A 12,313-nucleotide genomic window follows, 5' to 3' on the forward strand; every position below is an offset into this window, starting at 1 on the left:
AAAACTAACTCGTCATAACCCAGGGCTGTAGGAATTAAACAAGATAAATTCAGGAAGAAATAATTCTATTCCGACCTTTCAATGTTCCCTCCGAGGACTAAATAATGGTATGAGTGATATGACCAAACACGGTCTGGTCTATGCTTCCGTTTGTATTTCCGATCAAACTCCTGACCATACTGTTGTCACACAATCTTGATAATGATAATGTATAAATATTGAGCTAATTCTCCGCGAAAGCGCGGAACTTGTGAAAGACTCAGCAGTTTTGTTGACTGCTCTCTGACTTCAAGTTTCAGCCATTACTGCAGGCAGATGTTTTCGAAAATAAAGCTTGTTATTCTGTCTTAACGAGTGTGTTGTATCTTTCTACTACAGAAGCGGGGAAAATGTTGACTTTGACAGCCAAACCAGGGTAAGGTCGGCAGATTTCCCTCCCTGAAGGGGAGGTTAGCGAACCAGATGGGTTTTTTTTTTTTATTAACGACCATCAACTTCATGGTCATCATTCAGCTTCTAATTCCAGGGCGGGATTTTCCTCGTGAGGCAATAAAACCGCCTTCATCCCGGGAATCAGCCGGGTGAACTCTCTCGGAGCCCCTTCCGATGCGAGTGTATCCCTCCTTAAATAAGGAGGCCAAAACTGTATCCGGCGCTCCAGGTGCCATGTACAGCTGTAGAAAGGATTCCCGATTTTTATACTCCATCCACCCCATCTCTCCCGCCTCACAATAAAGGCCAACATTCCATTAAATTCCGAATCGCCCGCTGTATCGGCAGACTAATGTTTTGTGATTCATCCACCAGGACGCCCAGGTCCCTCTGCTCTGCAACTTTCTGCAAGCTCCCTCCATTTAGATAATTTCCCGCTTTGCTAGTCTTGTCGCCGAGGCGGACAACACGGCACTGCCCCCACGTTACGCATCGACACGGGCTCCTAGGCTATGGGCGGAAGACGAGAGTGAGAAGACGGTGCAAGCACGGAGGTGTAGGTACACCCACCGCGCTGTTAGGGAGGGAGTTCCGGGATTCTGACCCGGCCACAGTGCAAGAACGGCCGATATGTTTCCGAGTCGGGATGGCGAGCGGCTCGGAGGGGGAACTTGCAGGTGGGGGGGTGGGGGGGGGGGTGTTCCCCATGTGTCTGCTGCCCCCCCTCGTCCTTCTCGATGGTAGAGGTGGCGGGTTTGGAAGGTGCTGTCGAAGGCGAGTCGCCGCGGTGTGTCTTGTAGACGGTGCACACGGCTGTCGCTGTGCGTCGGCGGGGGTGGGGGGGGGGGGTGGGGGGGTGGGGGGGGGTGGGGGAGTGAATGTCGGCGGTTAGCGGGGTCGATCGAGCGGGGCTGCTTTGTCCTGGATGGTGTCGAGCTTCTCGAGTGTTGTTGGGAGCCGTTGGGAGGTCAAAGTTTCAGGAGGTCAAGGTGCAGGGAGGTGAAGGGCTCAGGAGGTCAAGGCTTCAGGACGTTATGGGTTCAAGACATCAAAGGTTCAGGCGGTCAGAGGTCGTAGAGGTCATGGGTTCAGGAGGTGCCCCTTAGGATTACCGCTGAGTTGTCCGTTTGACGTCTTCCACCTCCCGCCAGCACCTCCCTCCCCCAAAACCCCACAACGTCGCCTTACCTGCCAATGGTTCTAGTCAGCCAAGGCCTCTCCATAATCGGCGAGACAGCCTCGTCCAAGAGAGGGTGCGACTTGATAAAGGAGAGACTCTCATCGGGGAACTCGTTGCTGATCTTGAAAGCGTCTGCTTCCCCGTGTCCTGCACAATGTCCGGGCCTGGGAGTCAGGGACAGAGAAGACGGTCAGGTCTCGCATTTACTGTGGGGGGGGGGGGGGGGGGCACACCCTCCCCTCCCCCCCCCCCCCCCCCCCACCCAAGGCCATTCCACACCCCCTCAAAAAATATATATTTTCCACGCGGGGCACAAGAGAGCCACAATCTCGGCCCCAGGTCTCGGTTTGCTCGCTGGGGAAGGCCCCTAAAGGCCACTCAAACCCCCCCAGGAAAATATAGTTTTCCATGCGCTGACTGCACAGCCATAATCTAGGCCCCAGGTCTCGTTTTGACCGCTACAGGGAAGGCCCCGAAGCCCTCAAGGCTGCCCGACAACCCCTCCCCACCTCCTCAAAAAGTCAATTTGCCTCGCGGGGACTGAGAACCACAATCTAGGCCGCAGGCCTCGGTTTGGTTGCTAGGGAATGGCGCAGGCCCTGGAGGTAGTCTGGTGGGTAAGGGGGTGACACAGAACTTTCCCGCCCAGCTTTACCCCAGCCCCAAACAAAGATTTCGAAGGCTATGGGGAAAATTTAGGGAAAATTTAATCAAGGCAGAATTTCCCAAACAGGTTACAGTGGCCAGATGGGAGGGACGGGGGGCTCAAAGGGGAACGTTATCCCAAAAGGTTCTTTATTTTCTTTATTTTAGCGAGCATATATGGGACAGACAGCACGGCAGGATGTTTGTAAAGTGTCGGCCATCTTGAGTTGCAGGCTTTTCGCGAGGTGGTCATTGTCCAATATTCTTCAATTTCCCCCACCCCCCCCCACCCTCGCCCGATGGTCCCCTCTGGAAGGACATCCGCCAACCGTGCCTGCCCCCACCGTCACCCCGACCCAAACACAGACGCGGCAGCCGGACTAGTGTCCACAGGAGGGGCGAGATTCCCCGACCCCCCCCCCCCCGCCGGGTCGGAGAATCGCCGGGGGCTGGCGTGAATCCCGCCCCCGCCGGTTGCCGAATTCTCCGGCACCGGAGATACGGCGGGGGCGGGAATCGCGCCGCGCCGGTTGGCGGGCCCCCCCCGCCCCCCAGCGATTCTCCGGCCCGGATGGGCCGAAGTCCCGCTGCTGGAATGCCTGTCCCGCCGGCGTGGATTAAACCACCTCTCTTACCGGCGGGACAAGGCGGCGCGGGCGGGCTCCGGGGTCCTGGGGGGGGGCGCGGGGCGATCTGGCCCCGGGGGGGGTGCCCCCACGGTGGCCTGGCTCGCGATCGGGGCCCACCGATCGCGACCCGGGCCTGTGCCGTAGGGGCACTCTTTTCCTTCCGCCTTCGCCACGGTCTCCACCATGGCGGAGGCGGAAGAGACTCCCTCCACTGCGCATGCGCGGGGATGCCATGAGCGACCGCTGACGCTCCCGCACATGCGCCGCCCGGCGATGTCATTTCCGCGCCAGCTGGCGGGGCACCAAAGGCCTTTCCCGCCAGCTGGCGGGGCGGAAATCAGTCCGGCTCGGGCCTAGCCCCTCAAGGTTAGGGCTCGGCCCCTCAAGATGCGGAGGATTCCGCACCTTTCGGGCGGCGCGATGCCCGACTGATTTGCCCCGTTTTTGGCGCCGGTCGGCGGACATCACGCCGATTGCGGAGAATTTCGCCCAATGTTCCAGAAGCGTTCAAAAAGTGAGCTCCCGGCTCATTCCCAATGGCCGATGGAGATTCCCGAGGAACTCAGGTGGCACGCTGATGGCGTGGAGGAGTGGGGTCTGCCAGTGTTAATAGTGGAGTGGGGGGTTGCCAGTGCTAACGGTTAGTTGGGTAGCACCATACCTGGGGCTTGGCACCCTGTCTCCCGGGACAACTGACCAGGTGGACTCGGTTGACCTCTGTTCCTTAAAAGGTCCGTTGAAGGCGGATTGGATGTCATCCATGTAGAACGCACATACGGCCGATCCTGGGATACTGCGGGGCAGAGGACCCCGTGTTAATAATGACCCATCAGCAACACACAACTGTGCAGAATACCACCAAATAACCTGCTCCCCAATTGACAGAGAACCAGGAAACACATTGGCTGAACAAGGTCATATTGGAACAGACAGCACTGTCCCCATCAAACACTCCCAGGACAGATACAGCACGGGGTTAGATACAGAGTAAAGCTCCCTCTGCACTATCCCCATCAAACACTCCCAGGACAGGTACAGCACGGGGTTAGATACAGAGTAAAGCTCCCTCTACACTGTCCCCATCAAACACTCCCAGGACAGGTACAGCACGGGGTTAGATACAGAGTAAAGCTCCCTCTACACTGTCCCCATCAAACACTCCCAGGACAGGCACAGCACGGGGTTAGATACAGAGTAAAGCTCCCTCAACACTGTCCCCATCAAACACTCCCAGGACAGGTACAGCACGGGGTTAGATACAGAGTAAAGCTCCCTCTACACTGTCCACATCAAACACTCCCGGGACAGGTACAGCACAGGGTTAGATACAGAGTAAAACTCCCTCTACACTGTCCCCATCAAACACTCCCAGGACAGATACAGCACGGGGTTAGATACAGAGTAAAGCTCCCTCTACACTGCCCCCATCAAACACTCCCAGAACAGGTACAGCACGGGGTTAGATACAGAGTAAAGCTCCCTCTACACTGTCCCCATCAAACACTCCCGGGACAGGTACAGCACGGGGTTAGATACAGAGTAAAGCTCCCTCTACACCGTCCCCATCAAACACTCCCAGGACAGGTACAGCACGGGGTTAGATACAGAGTAAAGCTCCCTCTACACTGTCCCCATCAAACACTCCCATTACAGGCACAGCACGGGGTTAGATACAGAGTAAAGCTCTCTCTACACTGCCCCCATCAAACACTCCCAGGACAGGTACAGCATGGGGTTAGATACAGAGTAAAGCTCCCTCTACACTGTCCCCATCAAACACTCCCAGGACAGGTACAGCACAGGGTTAGATACAGAGTAAAGCTCCCTCTACACTGTCCCCATCAAACATTCCCGGGACAGGTACAGCACGGGGTTAGATACAGAGTAAAGCTCCCTCTACACTGTCCCCATCAAACACTCCCGGGACAGGTACAGCACGGGGTTAGATACAGAGTAAAGCTCCCTCTACACTGTCCCCATCAAACACTCCCAGGACAGGTACAGCACGGGGTTAGATACAGAGTAAAGCTCCCTCTACACTGTCCCCATCAAACACTCCCAGGACAGGTACAGCACGGGGTTAGATACAGAGTAAAGCTCCCTCTACACTGTCCCCATCAAACACTCCCGGGACAGGTACAGCACGGGGTGAGATACAGAGTAAAGCTCCCTCTACACTGTCCCCATCAAACACTCCCAGACAGGTACAGCACGGGGTTAGATACAGAGTAAAGCTCCCTCTACACCGTCCCCATCAAACACTCCCAGACAGGTACAGCACGGGGTTAGATACAGAGTAAAGCTCCCTCTACACCGTCCCCATCAAACACTCCCAGGACAGGTACAGCACGGGGTTAGATACAGAGTAAAGCTCCCTCTACACTGTCCCCATCAGACACTCCCGGGACAGGTACAGCACAGGGTTAGATACAGAGTAAAGCTCCCTCTATACTGTCCCCATTAAACACTCCCGGGACAGGTACAACACGGGGTTAGATACAGAGTAAAGCTCCCAGTACACTGTCCCCATCAGACACTCCCGGGACAGGTACAGCACAGGGTTAGATACAGAGTAAAGCTCCCTCTATACTGTCCCCATTAAACACTCCCAGACAGGTACAGCACGGGGTTAGATACAGAGTAAAGCTCCCTCTACACTGTCCCCATCAAACACTCCCGGGACAGGTACAGCACGGGGTTAGATACAGAGTAAAGCTCCCTCTACACTGTCCCCATCAAACACTCCCGGGACAGGGACAGCACGGGGTTAGATACAGAGTAAAGCTCCCTCTACACTGTCCCCATCAAACACTCCCAGGACAGGTACAGCACGGGGTTAGATACAGAGTAAAGCTCCCTCTACACTCTCCCATCAAACACTCCCAGGACAGGTACAACACGGGGTTAGATACAGAGTAAAGCTCCCTCTACACTGTCCCCATCAAACACTCCCAGGACAGGTACAGCACGGGGTTAGATACAGAGTAAAGCTCCCTCTACACTGTCCCCATCAAACACTCCCAGGACAGGTACAGCATGGGGTTAGATACAGAGTAAAGTTCCCTCTACACTGTCCCCATCAAACACTCCCAGGACAGGTACAGCACGGGGTTAGATACAGAGTAAAGCTCCCTCTACACTGTCCCCATCAAACACTCCCAGGACAGGTACAGCACGGAGTTAGATACAGAGTAAAGCTCCCTCTACCCTGTCCCCATCAAACACTCCCAGGACAGGTACAGCACGGGGTTAGATACAGAGTAAAGCTCCCTCTACCCTGTCCCCATCAAACACTCCCAGGACAGGTACAGCACGGGGTTAGATACAGAGTAAAGCTCCCTCTACACTGTCCCCATCAAACACTCCCAGGACAGGTACAGCACGGGGCTAGATACAGAGTAAAGCTCCCTCTACACTGTCCCCATCAAACACTCCCAGGACAGGTACAGCACGGGGTTAGATACAGAGTAAAGCTCCCTCTACACTGTCCCCATCAAACACTCCCAGGACAGGTACAGCACGGGGTTAGATACAGAGTAAAGCTCCCTCTACACTGTCCCCATCAAACACTCCCAGGACAGGTACAGCACGGGGTTAGATACAGAGTAAAGCTCCCTCTACACTGTCCCCATCAAACACTCCCAGGACAGGTACAGCACGGGGTTAGATACAGAGTAAAGCTCCCTCTACACTGTCCCCATCAAACACTCCCAGGACAGGTACAGCACGGGGTTAGATACAGAGTAAAGCTCCCTCTACACTGTCCCCATCAAACACTCCCAGGACAGGTACAGCACGGGGTTAGATACAGAGTAAAGCTCCCTCTACACTGTCCCCATCAAACACTCCCAGGACAGGTACAGCACGGGGTTAGATACAGAGTAAAGCTCCCTCTACACTGACCCCATCAAACACTCCCAGGACAGGTACAGCACGGGGTTAGATACAGAGTAAAGCTCCTACTACACTGTCCCCATCAAACACTCCCGGGACAGGTACAGCACGGGGTTAGATACAGAGTAAAGCTCCCTCTACACTGTCCCCATCAAACACTCCCAGGACAGGTACAGCACGGGGTTAGATACAGAGTAAAGCTCCCTCTACACTGTCCCCATCAAACACTCCCAGGACAGGTACAGCACGGGGTTAGATACAGAGTAAAGCTCCCTCTACACTGTCCCCATCAAACACTCCCAGGACAGGTACAGCACGGGGTTAGATACAGAGTAAAGCTCCCTCTACACTGTCCCCATCAAATACTCCCAGGACAGGTACAGCACGGGGTTAGATACAGAGTAAAGCTCCCTCTACACTGTCCCCATCAAACACTCCCAGGACAGGTACAGCGCGGGGTTAGATACAGAGTAAAGCTCCCTCTACACTGACCCCATCAAACACTCCCAGGACAGGTACAGCACGGGGTTAGATACAGAGTAAAGCTCCCTCTACACTGACCCCATCAAACACTCCCAGGACAGGTACAGCACGGGGTTAGATACAGAGTAAAGCTCCCTCTACACTGTCCCCATCAAACACTCCCGGGACAGGTACAGCACGGGGTTAGATACAGAGTAAAGCTCCCTCTACACTGTCCCCATCAAACACTCCCAGGACAGGTACAGCACGGGGTTAGATACAGAGTAAAGCTCCCTCTACACTGACCCCATCAAACACTCCCAGGACAGGTACACCACGGGGTTAGATACAGAGTAAAGCTCCCTCTACACTGTCCCCATCAAACACTCCCAGGACAGGTACAGCACGGGGTTAGATACAGAGTAAAGCTCCCTCTACACTGTCCCCATCAAACACTCCCAGGACAGGTACTGTGATGATGTAATGTTCCTGTTCTCCGGTCACGACCCCACGACCCCGAGCAGAGTTAAGATGGCCGCCGGTTACCTGTTGGTTTGTGTAGTGAAGACCCCAAGGACAGCGGGGCGACCATTGATTGGTAAGATATCGCTCAGCGACTGGAGGGCATCGAAATAGAAGAAGGATTCGCCCGAGATTGAGCAGTTGAGACGGGCCTTCAGGAAGGAAGTCCAATACTTCTCCAGGACCCTCGGGGAGCCCCCCATGTCGTTCTTGCAGACTCTCGCCACTCTGGAGAAAACCACCTGAGTGAGACGAGAGCACAGAGAGTGCGTAACTGAGTGGACACACGGCACACCGTTACCGTCTAACCTCCCCCACCCTACACCCCTCCCTATCTCTGTAACCTCCTCCAGCCCGTACACCCCCTCCCTATCTCTGTAACCTCCTCCAGTCCCCACACCCCCTCCCTATCTCTGTAACCTCCCCCAGCCCCTACACCCCCTCCCTATCTCTGTAACCTCCTCCAGCCCCTACACCCCCTCCCTATCTCTGTAACCTCCCCCAGCCCCTACACCCCCCTCCCTATCTCTGTAACCTCCTCCAGCCCCTACACCCCCTCCCTATCTCTGTAACCTCCCCCAGCCCCTACACCCCCTCCCTATCTCTGTAACCTCCCCAGCCCCTACACCCCTCCCTTTCTCTGTAACCTCCTCCAGCCCTTACACCCCCTCCCTAGCTCTGTAACCTCCCCCACCCTACACCCCTCCCTATCTCTGTAACCTCCCCCAGCCACTACACCCCCTCCCTATCTCTGTAACCTCCTCCAGCCCCTACACCCCCTCCCTATCTCTGTAATCTCCTCCAGCCCCTACACCCCCTCCCTATGTCTGTAACCTCCTCCAGCCCCTACACCCCCTCCCTATCTCTGTAACCTCCTCCAGCCCTTACACCCCCTCCCTAGCTCTGTAACCTCCCCCACCCTACACCCCTCCCTATCTCTGTAACCTCCCCCAGCCACTACACCCCCTCCCTATCTCTGTAACCTCCTCCAGCCCCTACACCCCCTCCCTATCTCTGTAATCTCCTCCAGCCCCTACACCCCCTCCCTATCTCTGTAACCTCCTCCACCCCCTCCCTATCTCGTTAACCGCCACCAGCCCCTACACCCCCTCCCTATCTCTGTAACCTCCTCCAGCCCCTACACCCCCTCTCTATCTCTGTAACCTCCTCCAGGCCCTACACCCCCCTCCCTATCTCTGTAACCACCTCCAGCCCCAACACCCCCTCCCTATCTCTGTAATATCCTCCAGCCCCGACATCCCCTCCCTATCTCTGTAACCTCCCCCAGCCCCGTCACCCCCTCCCGATCTCTGTAACCACCTCCAGCCCCGACACCCCCTCCCTATCTCTGTAACCTCCTGCAGCCCCGACACCCCCTCCCTATCTCTGTAACCTCCTGCAGCCCCGACACCCCCTTCCTATCTCTGTAACCTCCTCCAGCCCCTACACCCCCTCCCTATCTCTGTAACCTCCTCCAGCCCCCACCCCCTCCCTATCTCTGTAACCTCCTCCAGCCCCTACACCCCCTCCCTATCTCTGTAACCTCCTGCAGCCCCGACACCCCCTTCCTATCTCTGTAACCTCCTCCAGCCCCTACACCCCCTCCCTATCTCTGTAACCTCCTCCAGCCCCCACCCCCTCCCTATCTCTGTAACCTCCTCCAGCCCCTACACCCCCTCCCTATCTCTGTAACCTCCTCCAGCCCCTACACCCCCTCCCTATCTCTGTAACCTCCTGCAGCCCCGACACCCCCTTCCTATCTCTGTAACCTCCTCCAGCCCCTACACCCCCTCCCTATCTCTGTAACCTCCTCCAGCCCCCACCCCCTCCCTATCTCTGTAACCTCCTCCAGCCCCTACACCCCCTCCCTATCTCTGTAACCTCCTCCAGCCTCTACACCCCCTCCCTATCTCTGTAACCTCCTCCAGCCCCTACACCCCCACCCTATCTCTGTAACCTCCTCCAGCCCCTACACCCCCTCCCTATCTCTGTAACCTCCTCTAGCCCCTACACCCCCTCCCTATCTCTGTAACCTCCTGCAGCCCTTACACCCCCTCCCTATCTCTGTAACCTCCTCCAGCCCCTACACCCCCTCCCTATCTCTGTAACCTCCTCTAGCCCCTACACCCCCTCCCTATCTCTGTAACCTCCTCCAGCCCCTACACCCCCTCCCTATCTCTGTAACCTCCTCCAGCCCCTACACCCCCTCCCTATGTCTGTAACCTCCTCCAGCCCCTACACCCCCTCCCTATCTCTGTAACCTCCTCCAGCCCTTACACCCCCTCCCTAGCTCTGTAACCTCCCCCACCCTACACCCCTCCCTATCTCTGTAACCTCCCCCAGCCACTACACCCCCTCCCTATCTCTGTAACCTCCTCCAGCCCCTACACCCCCTCCCTATCTCTGTAATCTCCTCCAGCCCCTACACCCCCTCCCTATGTCTGTAACCTCCTCCAGCCCCTACACCCCCTCCCTATCTCTGTAACCTCCTCCAGCCCTTACACCCCCTCCCTAGCTCTGTAACCTCCCCCACCCTACACCCCTCCCTATCTCTGTAACCTCCCCCAGCCACTACACCCCCTCCCTATCTCTGTAACCTCCTCCAGCCCCTACACCCCCTCCCTATCTCTGTAATCTCCTCCAGCCCCTACACCCCCTCCCTATCTCTGTAACCTCCTCCACCCCCTCCCTATCTCGTTAACCGCCACCAGCCCCTACACCCCCTCCCTATCTCTGTAACCTCCTCCAGCCCCTACACCCCCTCTCTATCTCTGTAACCTCCTCCAGGCCCTACACCCCCCTCCCTATCTCTGTAACCACCTCCAGCCCCAACACCCCCTCCCTATCTCTGTAATATCCTCCAGCCCCGACATCCCCTCCCTATCTCTGTAACCTCCCCCAGCCCCGTCACCCCCTCCCGATCTCTGTAACCACCTCCAGCCCCTACACCCCCTCCCTATCTCTGTAACCTCCTCCAGCCCCTACACCCCCACCCTATCTCTGTAACCTCCTCCAGCACCTACACCCCCTCCCGATCTCTGTAACCTCCTCCAGCCCCGACACCCCCTCCCTATCTCTGTAACCTCCTGCAGCCCCGACACCCCCTTCCTATCTCTGTAACCTCCTCCAGCCCCTACACCCCCTCCCTATCTCTGTAACCTCCTCCAGCCCCCACCCCCTCCCTATCTCTGTAACCTCCTCCAGCCCCTACACCCCCTCCCTATCTCTGTAACCTCCTCCAGCCTCTACACCCCCTCCCTATCTCTGTAACCTCCTCCAGCCCCTACACCCCCTCCCTATCTCTGTAACCTCCTCCAGCCCCTACACCCCCTCCCTATCTCTGTAACCTCCTCTAGCCCCTACACCCCCTCCCTATCTCTGTAACCTCCTGCAGCCCTTACACCCCCTCCCTATCTCTGTAACCTCCTCCAGCCCCTACACCCCCTCCCTATCTCTGTAACCTCCTCTAGCCCCTACACCCCCTCCCTATCTCTGTAACCTCCTCCAGCCCCTACACCCCCTCCCTATCTCTGTAACCTCCTCCAGCCCCTACACCCCCTCCCTATCTCTGTAACCTCCTCCAGCCCCTACACCCCCTCCCTATCTCTGTAACCTCCTCCAGCTCCTGGAGGAAATTCAAACACAGGTCGTGAGATCCCTCTGTCGGCCTCATCCACTCCCTATCTCGGTAACCTCCTCCAGCCCACTCCCCTGCCTGTCTCTGTAACCTCCTCCAGCCCCCTCCCCTCCCTATCTCTGTAACCCCCTCCAGCCCCTACACCCTCCTCCCTATCTCTGTAACCACCTCCAGCCCCTACACCCCCCTCCCTATCTCTGAAACCTCCTCCAGCCCCCTCCCCTCCCTGTCTCTGTAACCTCCTCCAGCCCCTACATCCCCTCCCTATCTCTGTAACCTTCTCCAGCCTCTACACCCTCCCTATCTCTGTAACTCCCTCCAGCCCCTACACCCCCCTCCCTATCTCTGTAACCTCCTCCAGCCCCTACACCCCCTCCCTATCTCTGTAACCTTCTCCAGACCCTACACCCCCCCCTATCACTGTAACCACCACCCGCCTCCTACACCCCCTCCCTATCTCTGTAACTTCCTCCAGCCCCTACCCCCCCCTCCCTATCTCTGTAACCTGTACTGAGGGAGAGCCGCACTGTGCGAGGGTCAGTACTGAGAGAGCGCCGCACTGTCGGAGGGTCAGTACTGAGGGAGCGCCGCACTGTGGGAGGGTCAGTACTGAGGGAGCGCCGCACTGTGCGAGGGTCAGTACTGAGAGAGCGCCGCACTGTCGGAGGGTCAGTACTGAGGGAGCGCCGCACTGTGGGAGGGTCAGTACTGAGGGAGCGCCGCACTGTCAGAGGGTCAGTACTGAGGGAACGCCGCACAGTGGGAGGGTCAGTACTGAGGGAGCGCCGCACTGTGGGAGGGTCAGTACTGAGGGAGCGCCGCACTGTGGGAGGGTCAGTACTGAGGGAGCGCCGCACTGTGGGAGGGTCAGTACTGAGGGAGCGCCGCACTGTGGGAGGGTCAGTACTGAGG

The 12,313-nt window shown here is 57.1% G+C and overlaps 1 protein-coding gene across 1 annotated transcript in view; it reads right to left on the reverse strand.

Annotated features, from left to right (window-relative positions):
• Window positions 1–12: 12 nt before the first annotated feature.
• The window catches only part of LOC140402866 (semaphorin-6D-like), a 34,977-nt gene continuing 22,676 nt past the window's right edge, over window positions 13–12,313 (reverse strand). Inside the window, 4 exon segments of the mRNA XM_072490490.1 lie at window positions 13–25; window positions 1,621–1,776; window positions 3,548–3,679; window positions 7,789–8,006. Coding sequence (XP_072346591.1) covers window positions 13–25; window positions 1,621–1,776; window positions 3,548–3,679; window positions 7,789–8,006 — 519 coding nt within the window.

The sequence above is a fragment of the Scyliorhinus torazame genome, chromosome 26 (genome assembly GCF_047496885.1).
Source record: "Scyliorhinus torazame isolate Kashiwa2021f chromosome 26, sScyTor2.1, whole genome shotgun sequence".
NCBI lineage: Eukaryota > Metazoa > Chordata > Chondrichthyes > Carcharhiniformes > Scyliorhinidae > Scyliorhinus > Scyliorhinus torazame.